This window comes from Mus musculus, chromosome 19 (genome assembly GCF_000001635.26).
Source record: "Mus musculus strain C57BL/6J chromosome 19, GRCm38.p6 C57BL/6J".
Classification (NCBI taxonomy): Eukaryota; Metazoa; Chordata; class Mammalia; order Rodentia; family Muridae; genus Mus; species Mus musculus.
The window spans coordinates 7963501-7981979 of NC_000085.6; the positions used below are offsets into that span (position 1 = coordinate 7963501).

Genomic DNA, 18479 nt, shown 5'->3' on the forward strand with positions numbered 1-18479 from the left:
ATATAAAATTAACCAAGAATTCACAACAAAGGAATCTGGAATGGCAGAGAAATACTTAAAGAAATGTTTGAAGTTCTTAGTGATCAGGGAAATGCAAATTAAAATGACCCTGAGATTCCAACTTACACCAATCAGAATGGCTAAGGTCAAAACCTCAGGGGATAGCACATTGGTGAGGCTGTGGAGATAGAGGAACACTCCTCCATTGCTGGTGGGGTTGCAAACTAATACAACCACTCTTGAAATCAGGGAATAAACCCAAAACTGACCCACTATGCCACAGGGGCACATGTTCCACTATGTTCATAGCAGCCTTGGTTGTAATTGCCAGAAATTGGAAACAACCCACATGTCCCACAACAGAAGAATGAACACAGAAAATGTGGTTCATTTACACAATGGAATACTACTCCATTAATACTACTATTAAGAACAAGGACATCCTGACTTTTGCAGGAAAATGCATGGAACTAGAATGTATCATCCTGAGTGTGGTAACTCAGACCCAAAAGGCATGCATACTCATTAATAAGTGAATACTTGCCAAAACATAATACAGTATGCCCAAGATAAAGCCACAGAACAAGCTGAAGGGCCCAAGTGAGGACTCCCCAGTCCCACTTGGGAGGGAGAAGAAAGAAATCACAAATGGGAAGGGAGAGAGGGACCTGGGAGAGAGTGGTCAGAGGGTGGAGGGGGAAGAGGAGATCTTATCTGGTACTAGGTATGGGAAAAGGACTGAAGTCCTGAGGGCAGGCAGAAATAATGGAAACAGGCAACCTCAGGAGGTAGGAGGTTGGGGGGACCCTCCAGAATGCACCAGAGACCAGGGAGGCGAGAGACTGTCAGAAATCAAATGGAGGGATCTTAGATGAAATGACCTACAGTAGGGAGAAGGAACTTATAGAGCCCACCTCCAGCAGGAAGACAGAGTATCAAGTGAGGGAAGAGGTTCCCATACCACAGTTACAACTCTGACCCATAACTGTTTCTGTCTGGAAGAATTACAGGGATGGAAATGGAAAGGAGCCTGAGGAAGGTCCAGCAACAGGCCCAAAGTGGGGTCCAGCTCAAGGAGAGTTCCCAAGGCCTGACACTATTACTATGGAGCACTCACAAAAAGGGACTAATCATGACTGCCCTCTGAAAGACCCAAGAAGCAGTTGAAAGAGTCAAATATAGATATTTGCACCTAACCAATGTACAGAAGCAGCTGACTTCTGTGGTTGAATTAGGGAAAATCTGGGAGAAACTGAAGAGGGTGACCCTGCAAGAGGACCAGCAGTCTTAATTAACCTAGACCCCAGAGATCTCTCAGATCCTGGACCACCAACCATGCAGCATACAACAGCTGATATGAGGCCCCCAACACACATATATAGCATAGGATTGCTGGGTCTGGGCTTAGTCTGAGAAGATGCACCTAACTTGCAAGAGACTAGAAGCCCCAGAGAGTTTAGAGGTCTGGATAGGTGGCAGGTAGAGGGTGGGGACATCCTAGAGACAGGAGCATAGGGAAAATTTATGTGATGTGGACTGAGAGGAAGGGAATAAAATCTGGAGTGTAAAACAATAAATAAATCAATAAATGATTAAATAAAATATCAAATTAATTGAAGAGATACTTGATGCAATCTGACTTAAGGAATTTTCGGGATCCTATATACTAGTATATAAACTCTGACATTATTTCACTAGCTGTTGACAGAGCCTGAATGACTGCCTCTCACCTCTCTCTCCATCCCTCTCTTATTTTTTTCCTATTTTCTTTTGTTACTTTTGGTAGAATGAGTATTTAACTAAGTGATACAGTGTTCTAACAATGAGAAACATTCTATCCTGTTATAGAGGTAAAATATAATATCTTTTCTTAGACAAGGCTGATAAAGGATCCTGAGTCACACACATGAAACATAATCACTCTTCCTTTGAGCAATAGCCTTAGCTGACCTTGTGGTTTTATATAATCACCCATTTCTTTTAAATTTTAAATTGAGGCTGAATAACACTGTCCTGTCATAACATGTCCAAGAAGGCACATAAGGATTTGCTAAAAATGAATTAATAATTCATTGAAGAGATTTAGGTTGAAGAGATACCTAAACAATAGAGAGCACTTACTGCTGCTGCAAAGAACCAGAATTCAGTTCTCAGCACATACATAGTGGCTCACAAACATCTCTAATTTCAGTTTCCTAGGATACAACACCCTCTTCTTACCTCTTAGTGTACCAAGCACACAGGTGGTCCACATACTTAGATTCTAGAAAACACTGATAAATAAATTAATTCATAAACTGTGGTCAACCTTAGAATAAAATATTAGAAGAATGAGAAATGTTCACATTTAAAATATCAGTAATTAATGTTGGCTTAAAGTTGAAGACTGAGCTAATTGAATATCCACTATTTGTACTATTGGTAAAACCCCACAATGAAATCATTTTGGGGAATGCCTTACCTCGATCACAGTGGATAAGAAGTTGCTCCTGTAACACACCCATCCATCCACACAGGGCTCAGTGTCTGGCTCTGTCACACATGGAAAACATGCTATTCAAATGAAGATGCCACTGTGGTTGGACAAAATGATGACATTTCTCCAGTCTCAGGTCGGAGTCCAGGGGAATAGAGATCCTGAGGTCATCTTGGCTCAGGATCCTATTGTCATTATCAGAGGCAGTGTCATTGTCAAAGATGGGGATTCAGCAGCGATGACTAGGAATGGCCGCAGTAAAGTTCTCCATTGCAATATGAGGTGTCACAATAGCGTTGAGGAGGAAATGAAAAATTATATGAAAGATCTAGAATCTCCCTAGGCTTCCCTCTTGATTCAGGAATTCTTGAAAGGCCATCGAAGCTGAATAGCTATCTACAAAGAGGGACAAATAATACTTTACTATAGAAAAGTATTAGTACAAAGCATTTAAAAATTATATTTCACAAAGACACCCTAAATAGTCCTGAGCTGTTCTTCATGTGTCCCTACTAACTTCTGCATTGCTGTCATAGAAAAATTATCCTTTAGTGAGCTAACAAAAGTTTAAAATGTCCATGCCATTAGTAATGAACTTTTCTCTCTTTAGCTTCTTTTAAAATCAACAAGCTTCCTACCATTGTTTCTATTTCAGCAATTGAACTTGTTAAAGATTTATTTTAAAAGGTATTTTGTTTACACAATGCTCCGTGGTCAAATATGGACATTGATCTGCAAATCTCAGGAATCAAAAAAGTTAAACTATAACATGTTATGCCTTTCAGAACATGCAATTTAAAAGGCTCCAAGGTGACCCATTTTGTTTTTTATTCAATGTATTGTGTTTAATATTAAAGCTTGCTAAAAGAGTTAAGGAATAGAATTAAAGTTAAATTAGTTAATGCAAAACACCATACAAAAGCTGTTTCAAATAAGAATGTTCCTCCCAGACACATTTGTTTGAATGCTTGGTTCTCAGTGTATGGAAATTGTTGATGAAAGTAAGAGGAGTGGCCTTGGTGAAAGACATTTGTCACTAGGACTAGGCTTAGAGGTTTAAAATGTGCATTCCATTACTACTTAGCTTTTCTCTCTCTTTGCCTCCACCTTGCATATAACAATATAAGCTTGTCACTAGTACTTCAGTGTTTTGCCTGCCAGTATTGTTGCCAAGCTCTTTTTATGAACGTGGACTCATGCCCTGACATTGTAAACAAGCCCTAAATTAAATATGTTGTTTTATAGGTTGTGCTTGTTCTGGTTTCTCTTCACAGGGATACAAAATTTATTTTAACAAAAATTGGTATCAGAGGGTGTTTTATTTCTGTTATGGGGCTGGATATGCAGTTTTTGGAAAAATACGGAAAATTTGGGTACTTTGAACTAGAAAGTGGTACAACATCATTTCTTAGTATCTACTAAGCTCCACTTAGTATTTGCTCATATTTAAGCTTGGAAGACAACAGTGCTGACATTAATGATGACTATGGAGGCTCAGCTCAAGAAGTTACAGAAGGGAATAATATTGGCAACTGGGATAGTGACCATTCTTGTGATATTTTGCAGAGAATGTGCCTGCTTCCTGTCCTTGTCCTAGAAATCTGCCAGTGGCCAAATTCAAAGGTTTGGGACTAATTTCATTGGCAGAGATTTTAAGAGAGCCCAACTTTGATTCTATTGCCTGACTGTTATGAAATATAATACAGCCAGGGGTACCTTTGTCAGGATCTACCAAGATGAACCCCTGAAAAACATTGAGCATGCAAAAGATCTGGTACAAAAGAGCTTTATTGATGGAGGAGATGGGAGTCAGGACCTGGGGTAAGAATAAAGTTAGAAAAGTGGATGTGCATACAGGCAGACAGACAGACAGAAAGAGAGACAGCACTGAGTGATCATGAGGACAGAGGGAGGGGCTATAGAGGGTCACACAGAAAGAACAGAGAGAGGAAACATAAAAAATAAACTGATGGTAGTTTTTTCTGGAGCACACACCTTATGCACCATGTGTACCTGGAATCCTAATGGCAGGGGCAGGTGAACCAATTGCTGATGCAAAATGGAATAGAATGGTGCCTTTGGAGCAAGAACCCCACCCTACAAGTTTTCAAATCTAGGTCTGGGTTTATTTGGTTTTAAAAGGTACATTTCCTGTTATATAAATAAGTACTATAGGAAGGCATTTTGTTGCTTATGCCTAACTGAGTTTCCTTGTGAACTGACATTCCAGCATTTGAGAAGAGGCCAGTAGAACTGCCTTTACCCTAACAATATTTATTAGTACCACACTTGCAAAATTCTAAAGTGAAAAAGGAAGGAAATGCAGATACAGGATGTGCAGTTTGAGTATCAGAAAAGCATCTACTATTGAAACCAACTCTTGTTCTCAACGATATAAGGATAAAGATAAGCCTGATGAAAAATGGAATAGAGTGGTGCCTTTGGGGCATGAACCCCAACCTGCAAGTTTCCAAGTTGTAAAAATATTGTTGATATGTCTGGGCCTATTTGGTTTTAACAGGTACATTTCCTGTTACATAAATAAGTACTATAGGGAGCTATTTTGTTCCCTGTGCCTAAATGAGTTTCCTTATGAACTGACATTCCAGCATTTCAGGGATAAAAGGTGATATACAAACTTCTGTAGCTATTTACTGCTGAAATCGCCAGGGCTAAGGAAGGCTGGATTGTTAGTCAAAGGCTGGGAGGGGATTCAGGAAATCAAGCATTCATCTAAAGCATCTGGTTTGATGGCCCAGATGAAGAAATGGGAAGCAATCACATCGGTTGCACTAGTTCACCTCAGCTTTCAGAAAATCCAAAGCTTGAAGCTATTTGAAGCAATTTGTACTCCACACTGATTCCTGGATAGAGTCTGTCAGTGAAGTGGAAAACTGCTCAGACAGATATTGCCTGGATACAGAAGTTAAAGTTTAACAACTTAAAGGAAAATGTTACATTTTGAGCTCTCAGGTTCACAGTTTTGGTAGTTTGGGGAGAGAAGGAGTCCAAAGACCGGGGTGGGGAGAGAGAGAGAGAGAGAGAGAGAGAGAGAGAGAGAGAGAGAGAGAGAGAGAGAGAGAGAGAGAGAGAGAGGAGAGAGAGAGATCAAATGCTGAGGAATAGACAGATGGGAAGACTTAGGCTGTGCTTATCCGGAGTCCATTTGATCTGTGAGAGGTGGATCCAAGGCTTATGACTGCCAGGGCTCCCTGAAGTTTACATGTTTTTTTTAAATTTACAAAATAGATAAATCTTTTAGATATGTTAGCATTACACTCTTCAGAATCCACTGAAATCCACATTGTAGAAAAACCAGCTAATAGCTGGCTTAAGAAAGCTAGATAGAGTCATGCCATTAAGTTATTTAAAAAGCTATGCCTTTGGGTTATGAAGAAGGAACATAGTTTTTTCTGTACTGAGTGCTGGATATATATATATATTTGTGTGTGTGTGTCAGAGATGTTTTTAGCCCAATGAGAAGCACCTTTAAGTCCATGATTAAAAGGCTGTTGTTATTCTTCATTACATGGTATGAGATGGTTGGTTGGTTGGTTGGTTGAAAAAAGAGAGACACTTGGGATGAGTTTAGCCTCCTCATACAGCAGGGAATCAGCCTCTGAAAGACTGAACTCTGAACCCTTTTTGCAGAGCCTTTTTATTTTTATACAAAAAGGCACCTTTAGCAAATCAATTTCTGCATATCAGAACTTCTTATCTGGTCTAGGTTTTGTCCTAAAAGAACCATCACCTTAAACAAGTCTCACATTTCTTGGTTTGCCAGGCATGTCTCAGACTAAGTAATGCAAAGGCTATGAGAATTCTTCAAAGGAATAGCTCTATAAAATCTCCATCTCATGGTGGTTAGGGAGTACCAAGATCTGAAACTTTCTGATGCTATGATATGCTTACAGACAGGAGCCTAGCATGGTTGTCCTCTGAGAGTTTCTACCAGCAGTAGACTGAGACAGACGTAGATACTTACACCCAACCATTGGACTGAAGTTAGGGGCCCCTGTGGTTGAATTAGGGGAAGGATTAGAGAAGTTGTAAGGTAGGGCAATCCCATAGGAAGACCATCATTTTCACCTAACCTGAACCCCTGGGAGCTCCCAGAGACTGAACCACTAATCAGACAGCATACATGGCCTGGTGCAATACCCCCAGCACATATAAGGCAGAGGACTGCCTGGACTGACCTCAGTGGGAGAAGATGCACCTAATCCCCAAGAGACTTGAGGCCCCAGGGAAGTGGGAATGCCTCTTGAGGGGGAGCACCCACTCGGAGACAACGCAGAGAAGGAATGGAATGAGTGACTATTTGAGGGGGAACCAGGACATGAGCTACAGGAGAACTGTAAGTGAACAAAATATTTTTTAAAACACAGATAGCAGTCACCAACAAAACTGTATTTTGAAAGCCTAGATGCCACCATTCTGGAATTCATACCAGGTACAATGGATCTGATGAATTCTGCTACAGAACACATCCAAAGCAAATTTAAAATCTCAGGTTTGTGACTGATAACAGTAGTCAGTGCTTTTCCAGTTCATCAGAACTCCATTGATCAATGTTAAAACTTTGAACTTTTGAAATATTACTATAACAATAATGTAAAGGGGGGAGTAAATCTGAAACATTTTATTTCCTTAAAGCACTTTCTTATACCATTAAAACTTGCATTTATGTTCCTTAAAACACTTTCTTAGACCCTCTGAACTTACATAAACTTAAAACAGTTTTAACCACTTACCAGAGATAAAGTAGTTATTACTAAGAGTAATCATTGCAAAGCAAGTTCTTTTGAATAGACATAGTAAAAAGTTACATCTGAAACCTGTTTACCATCTTTAATATCAAGCCAGTTAGCAAGGCAAACCTGTCTGGTTTTCTCAGCTGAAGACATAGTAGCTCTAGAAAAAGCAAGGCCTGAAGGTACATAATGAAATGAAGTAACAAGATAGTTGCAGCTTTGGGGAAAAGAGCTGGTTTCTTGGTGTTGTTAAACTTACAAAGATAGTTAGCCTAGCTATCACTGCCATCAGAGTTCTGACAAGAATAAGTTATAGCAGGAAGTATAATCCAAAAGCCTGTGTGTCAATTAAAATGATAGAAACTTATCTACTATCTAGATGGTGGATTTGGCTACCATTGTCTCTATGGCTATATCAAGAGAAGTGATCAGTCTTTGGTTGTTATATAGAAGATAATTTGATCTTCAGCTGCCACACACAGTAGCTCTCAGACATAGGTATGAGAGATTTTCCTATGGAGGAGAAACTTGGAGAACCAGGCAAAGTAGAGCAATCAACTCAACAGTGTCCACAGCTTGTGCAGAGCCCTGGTAGAAGGTGAGACATGAGGAAGATTTCCCCAGTAGTTAGTAATACCAAAATATAGGTGGAATAGTCAGTGCCACCTTGACTGTTAGGGTGATCTTAGGATTCCCTGGATTCCCTGTAGGATCTGACATTTCTATCTCAGGAAGATTCTTCCATTTAAAATGTTAAATGTCACAATCAGAAGATCTCAGGAAAATTTAAGGAGTATAATCTATTAAGTATATCTGATTTCATACTAATTTTATTCAGCTTCACCTTGAAAACATATGTCGTAGGCTAAATAAAGCTTATTCTTGTAATTACAGTTTAACTTGGCTTGACTAGTATAGTTATGAACACAATAAATAATTTAATCATTTCTAAGGTAACTATTAAGTTTCATGTCTTAATCATCTTTAACAATTTATCATAAGTTAGTAGGTTTTATAAGAACAGAATTTCCAGATGCAGAACCTACAGAGCAGCTGGGGACAGTATCCTTCCAGTTTCCATCGGTGCCCAGGAGCTTAATTATGCCATAGTTTTCTGCACACCAATACTGCCCAGAGAAAACGTGTCCTCAAGGAGTGTGGAGACACCCAAGGTGATAGGCTCACAGGCTCACAGGAGGAACAAGCTCTAATCAGAGACAGCAAGTCCAGCTAACACCAGAGATAAACAGATGGATAAAGGCAAGCACAAGAACATAAGCAACAGAAACCAAGGCTACTTGACTTCATAAGAACCCAGTTCTGCCACCATACCAAGCTCTAAATACCCTAACAAAGCCGTAAAGCAAGATTATGATCTAACACCAGATCTCATGATGATGATAGAGGACTTTAAGAAGGACATAAATAACTCAATAAAAGAAATAGAGGAGAATACAGGCAAACAGGTAGAAGCACTTAAAGAGGAAACACAAAAATCCCTTAAAGAAACACAAATAAACAGGTGAAGGAATTGATCAAAACCATCCAGGATCTAAAAATGGAAGTACAATCAAAAAAGAAATCACAAAGGTAGACAATGCTGGAGATAGAAAACCTGAGAAAAAGATTGGGACTCATAGATGCAAGAATCACCAACACAATACAAGAGATAGAAGAAAGAATCTCAGGTGTAGAAGATACAATAGAAAACAAGCAAGTCCTAGATACACCATCACACTAGAAAAGCAAGATATGGATCTAAAGTCACTTCTCATGATGATGATGGAGGACTATAAGAGAGACATAAATAACTCCCTTAAAGAAATACAGGAGAATACATACATACAGGTGAAAGAACTGAACAAAACCACCCAGGATCTAAAAATGGAAGTAGAAACAATAAGGAAATCACAAAGGGAGACAACTCTGGAAATAGAAAACCTAGGAAAGAAGTCAGGAGCCATAGATGCAAGCATAACAAACAGAATACAAGAGATAGAAGAGAGAATCTCAGGTGCAGAAGATACCATAGAAAACATTGACACAACAATGAAAGAAAATGCCAAATGCAAAAAGAACCTAACCCAAAACACCCAGGAAATCCAGTACACAATGAGAAGACCAACCATAAGGATAATAGGTATAGATGAGAATGAAGATTGTCAACTTAAAGGGCCAGTAAATATCTTCAACAAAATTATAGAAGAAAATTCCCCCAACCTAAAGAAAGAGATGCCCATGAACATACAAGAAGCCTACAGAACTCCAAGTAGACTGGACCAGAAAAGAAATTCCTCCCAACACATAATAATCAAAACACCAAATGCACAAAGCAAAGAGTATTAAAAGCAGTAAGGGGGAAAAGTCAAGTAACATAGGAAGGCAGACCTATCAGAATTACACATGACTTCTCCCCAGAGACTATGAAAGCCAGAAGATCCTGGACAGAGGTCATATAGACCCTAAGAGAGCACAAATGCCAGCCCAGGCTACTATACCCAGCAAAACTCTCAATTATCACAGACAGAAAAACCAAGGCATATCATGCCAAAATGAAATATACACAATATCTTTCCACAAATCCATCCCTTCAAAGGATAATAAAGGGAAACTCCAATAACAGGAGGGAAACTATGCACTAGAAAAATCAAGAAAGTAATCTTTCAACAAACCTAAAAGAAGATAGCCACATGAACAAAATTCCATATCTAACAACAAAAATAACAAGAAGCAACAATGACTTTTCCTTAATATCTCCTAATATCAATGGACACAATTCCCCAATAAAAAGACATAGACTGATAGACTGGTTATGTAAACAGGACCCAACATTTTGCTGCATAAAGGAAACCAACCTCAGGTACAAAGACAGACACTACCTCAGAGTAAAAGGATAGGAAACAAGTTTCCAAGCAAATGGTCCCAAGAAACAAGCTGGAGTAGCCATTCTAATATTGAATAAAATTGATTTTTAACCTAAATTTATCAAAAAAGATAAGGAGGAATACTTCATACTCATCAAAGGTAAAATTTACCAAGATGAACTTTCAATTCTGAACATCTAGAATCCAAATACAAGGGTGTCCACATTCATTAAAGAAACTTTAGTAAACCTCAAAACAGATGTTGAACTGCACACAATAATAGTGGAAGACTTCAACAACCCACTCTCATCAATGGACAGATCATGGAAACAGAAACTAAACAGAGACACAGTGAAACTAACAGAAGTTATGGAACAAATAGATTTAACTGATATCTATAGAACATTTTATTCTAAAACAAAAGGATATACCTTTTTCTCAACACCCCATGGTACCTTCTCCAAAATTGATCATATAACCTGTCACAAATGAGGCCTCAACAGATACAAAGATATTGAAATAACCTCATGCATTCTATCAGATCACCATGGACTGAGGCTGATCTTCAAAAACAACATAAATAAGACAAAACCCACATACATGTGGAAGCTGAACAACAGTCTACTCAATGATAATTGAGTCATAGAAGAAGTAAAGAAAGAAATAAAACTTTTAGAGTTTAATGAAAATGAAGTCACCACATATCCAAACTTATGGGACACAAAGAAAGCAGTCCAAAGAGGAAAACTCATAGCTCTGAGTGCCTCCAAAAAGAAACTAGAGAAAGCATACATGAACAGCTTGACAGCACACCTAAAAGCTCTACAACAAAAGGAAGCAAATTCACCCAAGAGGAGTACACTTCAGGAAATAATCAAACTCAGGGCTGGATTCTACCAAATAGAAACAAAAAGAACTGTACTAAGAATAAACCAAACCAGGAGCTGGTTCTTTGAGAAAATCAACAAGATAGATAAACCCTTAGCCAGACTAAATAGAAGGCACAGGGACAGTATCTTAATTAACAAAATCAGAAATAAAAAAGGAGACGTAACAACAGAATCTGAGGAAATCCAAAAAAATCATCAGATCTGACTACAAAAGCCAATACTCAACAAAACTGGAAATCCTGGATAAAATGGACAACTTCCTAGACAGATACCAGGTACCAAAGTTAAATCAGGATCAGATTACTGAGTTAAACAGACCCATATCCTGTAAAGAAATAGAGTCATTAATAGTCTCCCAACCAAAAAAAGCCCAGGACCATATGTGTTTAGTGCATAGTTCTATCAGACCTTCAAACTCCTCAAACTATTTCACAAAATAGAAACAGAAGGTGCTCTACCCAATTCATTCTATGAAGCCACAATTACTCTGACACCTAAACTATACAAAGACCCAACAAACAAAAAGAACTTCAGACCAATTTCCCTTATGAATATCAAGTCAAAAATACTCAATAAAAGTCTAGCAAACTGAATCCAAGAACACAACAAAGCAATCATCCATCAAGATCAAGTTGGCTTCATCCCAGGGATTCAGGCATGGTTCAATATAGAGAAATCCAACAAACTAATCTACTATATAAACAAACTAAAGACAAAAACCACATGACCATCTCATTATATGCTGCGAAAGCATTTTACAAAATCCAACACACATTCATGATAAAACTTAGGAAGATCAGGAATTCAAAGTCCATGCTTAACATAATAAAGGCAATATACAGAAAACCAGTAGCCTACAGCAAACCAATAGCCAACCTCAAACCACATGGAGAGAAACTTAAAGCAGTCCCACTAAAATCAGGGACTAGACAAGGCTGCCCACTCTCTCACTATCTATTCAATATAGTACTTGAAGTCCTAGACAGAGCAACTAGACAACAAAAGGAGATTAAAGGAATACAAATTGGAAAGGAAGAAGTCAAAATATCACATTTACACATGATCTGATAGATTATATAAGTAATCCCAAAAATTACACCAGATAACTCCTAAACCTGATAAACAATTTTAGTGAATTAGCTGGATATAAAATTAACTCAAATAAGTCAGTGGCCTTTCTCTACACAAAGGATAAACAGGCTGAAAAATAAATTAGGGAAACAACACGATTCAAAATAGTCACAAATAGAGGTCTCAGCTAAGAGGAGAGTCATCGTGGTGCACGTTTTGCTTTCTCGAGAGGTTCCCAGCAGAGCAAGTCAGAGTTGTCACCATGGCATTTGCAAGTTGGTGGTACAAGACACATGTTAATGAAAAGAATATTGGATCATCTTCTAAACCAGGAGAAAAGAAAGGATCCAAAGAGGTGACAGCTTCCTCTGCTGCCACCAGCATTTCTCCCAGTATCAGTACCACAGAAACTAAGACTGTGAAAACAGAGTCTGAGAAGTCACAATCAAGTGAGAAAGGAACAAAAGAGGTGTAGTCAAGCAGAGGAGATTGCCTGCCACCTGTGGTTTATGAGAAAAAGTCAAAAGGAGGGTCAAAGGAAGAGTCAGAGCCCAAAAATCTTCCCAAGCACACATCAAATACAGGAAGTAAGCATGTTCATAAAGAAAAAGCACTTTCCAGACCAAATGAACAGATGGTGTCAGAGAAACCATCAGAATCTAAGACAAAATTTCAAGTGTTCCTTCTGCTGCTGGAGAGACTGTGGCTAGAGGTGGAACTGTGGCCACTGCCTTGGACAAAGTGGTTGGTAAGAAAAAAGAACATGAATCATTCACACCAGCTTTACCTATGCACTCCACACCGAGCAAGCCATCTGACAAGTCAGTCATGGATGCTGTCTTGGATGACCTGATAGACACCTTAGGTGAACGTGAAGATACTAACAAAGATGATCCACCATATACTGGACCAGTAGTTTTGGACCCAATGGATTCTACCTCCTTGAGGCATTGGGTATAAAAGAAGGGACTATTCCTCCAGAGTATAGGAAACTTTTGGAAAAAGATGAAGGGATCACACGACCTCTTCCAGACTCTCTTAAACCTATGGAGACTGACCATGCTATAGTTGCCTTGTCATTTGATTTCACCTATAATTCTTCAACTGGAAAGCAAAGTGAGAAAGAGAAGTCTACTGGGGAAATTTTCAAAGCTCAGTCTCTAGGAGTGACCAGAAGTTCTGTTCCCCCCGAGGAGAAGAAAAGGAAGGTGGAAGAGGGGGTCATAAATGATCAAGCTCTTCAGGCTCTGTCAGATTCACTGGGCACCCAGCAGCCACATCCTCAGAGCCACTTTAGCCATGCTGAACAAGTCAAAGGGGCAACAGCAAAAGAAGAAAGACAGGAGAAGTGTGGTGAAGATGAGGACACAGCCCCAGCTGAGTACAGGTTATAAACCAGCAAAGGATAAAGATGGAAAACCGCCATTGCCAGAGCCTGAAGAAACATCTAAGTGCCCGAGTGAGTCGGAGCTGATTGGGGAGCTTTCAGCAGATTTTGGCTGATCTACATATCAAGACAAACCATCTATGCCAGCTGAAAAGAAATCTAATGACACATCCCAAACTCCTCTAAGGGAGACTGTGCGTTGGGCCTCCATGTGCAGTATACAGTCAGCACCACCCAAACCTGAATCCTTGAAGGGCTTGGTGCCAGAAGATGCTGTTGAAGCCTTGGCTGAAAGTCTGGGGATAATGGAAGCAGATCCAGAATATGAAAAATCTGTGGAGGATAATGTCAAGGAGAAAGCTAAAGAAGAAGAGCACGAAAAACTTGGTGGAAAAGAAGAAACGGTGCCTCCTGATTATCGACTAGAAGTCAAGGATAAGGATGGAAAACCACTCCTGCCCAAAGAATCCCAGGAACAACTTGCACCCTTAAAAGATGACTTCCTTCTTGATGTGTCATCTCAGGACTTCTCCAGTCTGGCAAATATATCGTCTCTTGAATTTGAAGGTGCCAAACTTTCTGCTGCCATTTCTGAAGTGTTTCCCATACACCTGCTCCAAGCACCCATGCAGCATCCCCACTGCCTGGAACTGAGCAGAGAGATAAAGACTCGATGATGCCTTGGTTGTACTTTTTGACAGTCTTGGATAAAGACAGCATGATCTAGATGAGAAGAAACCACTAGATGATAAAGTGAAGGAAAAAAGTCAAAGCAGAGAAAGCGAGAAACTGGGAGAAAGAGACGACACCATCCCCCCTGAATATAGGAATCTCTTGGATAATGATGGGAAGGACAAACCAGAGAAGCCACTGACTAAGAAAACAGAGAAACCTGATCAGGACCGGGACCCCATTAATGCCCTCTCAGAAGATTTGGGTGGCTGCCCCTCAACTACAGAGACCTCAAAGAATACAGCAAAGGAGAAGAGCAAGAAGACTTCAACTTCCAAAGCATCCAAGGATAGAGAGAAAATAAAGGACTCTTCCAAGACAGAGGAAGTGTCCAAGCCAAAGGCTAATGAAGATGCAAGACACAGTTAATGAATTTGAACAACGATGGATTCTGACCCATTCTTCAATAGGGTATCTGAATAGAAATTGTTCAGCTGTGGATGGTGACTTTTGAAGAACAAAGGCATTGATGACAGTTTTTTTCCAAGTGGTTTCTAGACAGTGGTATTTGTTATGTCTTTTGACATCTTAAACACTGAGTTGTTATTCTTTTCCAGAACGAAAATGAATTTGTCTGTTTCACCTGTGTTCTGTATTGAGTTTTGATAAACTTCAAAGATTTTTAATTGCTCTTAGATGGGAGAAGGAAGCTTTATATTTGTAAGAAATATATTTGATAGTTTTTTAAAACACAAAAAAAATCCCAGAAAGCCTTTATAAACCTTTGCATATTATATATACAGTGCCTGTAAATCTCATTAGTATTTTTGGTTTGCACTAAATATTTGGCATTTGAAAAATAATGCTCCCAACTTTTGTCAGTATTTTGATTTCTTATTACATCTTTTTCTTCAGCTTTGATGTATCTTAGGGTTAATGTTGATAAGTCAAACATGAAATATTGTATACTCGGTGTATAACTCTTTTGGGGATGCTAATAATAAATTAATGATAGATGACCCAAGGTAAACCTTGGGAGCATCAATCTCCTTTCCTGCCTGAACTCTACTTTTCTAGGAATGAGGACTTCTACTCATGGTCAAACAAGACACACTGAGACGTGAATGAAGCTAGCAGAAAAAAAAAGCACAGACTAGAGTTTAACATACAACTTTTAGCAATAAATTTGGGATTCTTAGACTACTCATATGGATTGAACTATCCTGGTTTACCATGGCATTAAACTGTGGTTTCCACCCTCTACATGAAAACCAGATTGAAATCCTTCACTTATAGTCACTTGCCACATTGTCTAAAGCATCTTTCCCAAACACTAAAATCAACTTCTTTAAATGTGTGTGTGCACACGTGTGTATGTACATACAATGTATACACTGAAATTTAAAATCTGCTGCTATATCAAAGAAGGTTAAATTATCTTAACATCTTTGAATGGTGACTAAGATTTTTCTGCGCACTGAACTGGTATCATTGATAGAAATTTGATAAACAATTAGTTCCATTTCTACTTCCTAGCAATGAATGCTGGACAAGACGCCTGGTGCCTATAAACCATACTTCAACTTTCTTGTTTCCAGAAATCACAGCCTTTGTTGCCATCAATGTAAAGATTTTACTATGATTTAATTAACTTTACTAAATATAACTTACATCATGAGCAATTCCCAGGGGATAGGTAAGACCAAGCAAAATATTATATCCATAATGAACATATTTTGTTAACTGTCTCTAAAATTACTCTCTAAAAAACATGCATGCACCTCTTAGATTTCAAATGCTACCCACAAAAGTATTTAATTCCCAGTCCTATAAGAAGGACAGTCACTATTCTGTTTTTAAGGCACTAATAACAATGTACTCCTTGGGAGGTGGTGGCGCACACCTTTAATCCCAGCACTTGGGAGGCAGAGGCAGGTGGATTTCTGAGTTTGAGGCCAGCCTGGTCTACTAAGTGAGTTCCAGGACAGCCAGGGCTGTCTATACAGAGAAACCCTTTCTCTGCCACGTACTCTGGTGGAGTCAGCTTGACCGGCGAAAGTTTGGAATCTATCTCATGAGGAAAAGAGTTTCACAAAAGCTCCCTCTTGGAGTCTGTCGAAAGCCACGTTCTCCAGTTGGGTCAGTTTGATAAGCGGAAGCTTGGAAGCTGGCCATGAGGAAAAGGGTTTCAAGGAAACTCCCTCCTGGAGTCCGGCAAGCCCCCTAACCGATAAAATTAATTTTCCACTCCCGCTTTAGTCTAGTGTATGGATCCACGTGCCCTCTATTAAGCATTGCCCTATTATAAGTGCCTTTTAAGATTGAATTTTGACATAGCTAAAGCCTCTCCCAGTGTTCCAAGATCCCAGTTTACAGCAACATAGTTTAACCTACTCAGGAACTAATTAAGCATTACAATAGACAGAGCCATTAACTCAATTGGTCTGCAGAAAGAGCCTGGGAATCTCACTGAGATAAAAATCTTTAGTACAGGCTACATTCCATGCCAAGAGTAAGTTGATATACTATCCTGATATATGGGGAATTCTCCAGACAAGATAAGATTTTACAAGGCCTAAGAATTTAGGGGTCCGTGATACTACATTATTCTTGAGGTCTGTCAAGAGTTAAAACCCCCTGGTGCTATTAACACTAAAGTGTGAAATTCTTGCCTGGCATTAGGCTGATCCTAGGCGGGGCTGGTAATCTCTATTGTAAACAATTATCTAGTTCCTACAAATTCCTTTCTGTTGTATCTGGTAAATTTCAGTGTACCTTGTCTTATTGTGATTTGTAGCTCCTGATAATTCGCTGTAATATAAAACAGTCTAATGCTTGACCAGACATTACATTCAGATTCTACACAACCTCTCTTGTGCGTCTATTTGTCAATTCCTACGCTTTGCCCACCTGCTCGAGAGACCCGTTCCACGCAGACACAGGGACCCAGAGGGTCTGCGGCAGGTTTGGCGCCTGAACAAGGGACACAAGAGCAGGTTAGTCTTTACTCATTTTTCTTTCTTTTTTCTTTCTATTCTTTATTTTCTCAGGCAAAGATAGGATCTCGTCGTGACCGTGCTGAAGACGAACTGATTCGTACATCAGTTAAGAGATGAGTAAGTTTTATTATGGGTCAGTAAAAGTTAAAAGGGAAGACATTGTTTCTGTCAGTCTTTAAGCACATGTTGTCTGGCAGAAGCCTAAAGGTCTCAGATAAATTTTATAATTTCGTGCAAAAAATTAGTTCCTGGTTTCCAGAGGAGGGAAGCTTAACATTGGAGGATTGGAAGCAAGCAGGTAGGATACTTCCTCCCTCGGAAGGAACTGATATATTAATAAAACAATTGGCTTGGGAAAACATGAATACCTCGTGCCAAGTCCTGAACAGACCAATCTGTAAGACAAGTTCCCTACAAGATTATATTAAAGCATGTATAGATGCCTCACCAGCCATAATTCAGGGGATAGCTTATGCTGTAGCAAGGAAAGAGAAGAAATTTGGCGCTACTTATGGAATTACATGTTTCGGTTGGAAAAAACCGGGGCACCTGGGAAAAGATTGTAAAAATCTCTCAGGAGACAAGAAGAGCATTCCTTTGGGTCCCTCCCAGCATTGTGACAAACACTGGAAAATTGAATGTAAATCAAAGTCCCATAAGGATGGGACTCTGCTCACTAAGAAGCAGGTAAGACAAAAAACTAAAGGGGCAGTCTCTTAGCCCCGTCCAGAAACTGTGGAGCTCATTATAGGACACAGCTCCAGTTATAAGAAAAACTTCTAGTTGTGGATTCCGATACTTTAGGTAAAATTAAAAGTTATGGTTAAATTATGGTCAAAGTATAAAAAGAGACTTCATAAAGGTCAAAATATAGGTCACTTCTTACTGTTACCTTATTTACAATTTCCCAAACCTACACTGTGCTAAAAATTCGTAGAAAAGGCTTTATTGCAAGTTAAATCATCTCCTAAAACATATATAATTCATTCTATAAATGGTATTTTTGCTGGTTGCAGAAAATAGAGAGCGTTTTTGCAGATGGCTACAAAATATATGACTAAGTGTGGACTGATGATGGCTTCAAAAAGATTCAGCATGGTAAACTTTTAGGCTACTTGAGACATTTAGTGTATAGAGATTGTGTGTTTTCTCAAAAATTTGCCCTCAGATTAAATAAATTAGTTTTGGATGCTTGCCAGAAGCTGTTAGAAAATTTTGGATTTTAATCTTGGTTTGACAACCTGCCTCTTACAAGCAAGAAAGGAAAGAAAGGGATAAAAGAAAATGGATTTTAGAACTCTCCCAGGGACAGAAAGAAATCGGGGGATGCCCTATTTTATTCTCTCTGGCACCTACAGGAGAAATT

The 18479-nt window shown here is 39.1% G+C and overlaps 1 protein-coding gene and 1 pseudogene across 5 annotated transcripts in view; one reads left to right on the forward strand and one right to left on the reverse strand.

Annotated features, from left to right (window-relative positions):
- Slc22a27 (solute carrier family 22, member 27) overlaps positions 1-3017 on the reverse strand; it is a 102130-nt gene extending 99113 nt beyond the window's left edge. For 2 of the 5 annotated variants that reach the window (NM_001361980.1, NM_134256.1), the window contains exon 1: positions 2462-2527. Coding sequence is in view for 2 of the 5 variants with exons in the window: in XM_017318077.2 (XP_017173566.1) it covers positions 2462-2504 (43 nt within the window). In the remaining 3 variants the exon portion in view is untranslated. Of the gene's footprint in view, positions 1-2220; positions 2274-2461 lie in introns of all 5 variants that reach the window. The other 3 variants (XM_017318076.2, XM_006526728.2, XM_017318077.2) reach the window with 3 other exon arrangements.
- Positions 12235-14839, forward strand: Gm6386 (predicted gene 6386; annotated as a pseudogene).
- The last annotated feature ends 3640 nt before the right edge of the window (positions 14840-18479 follow it).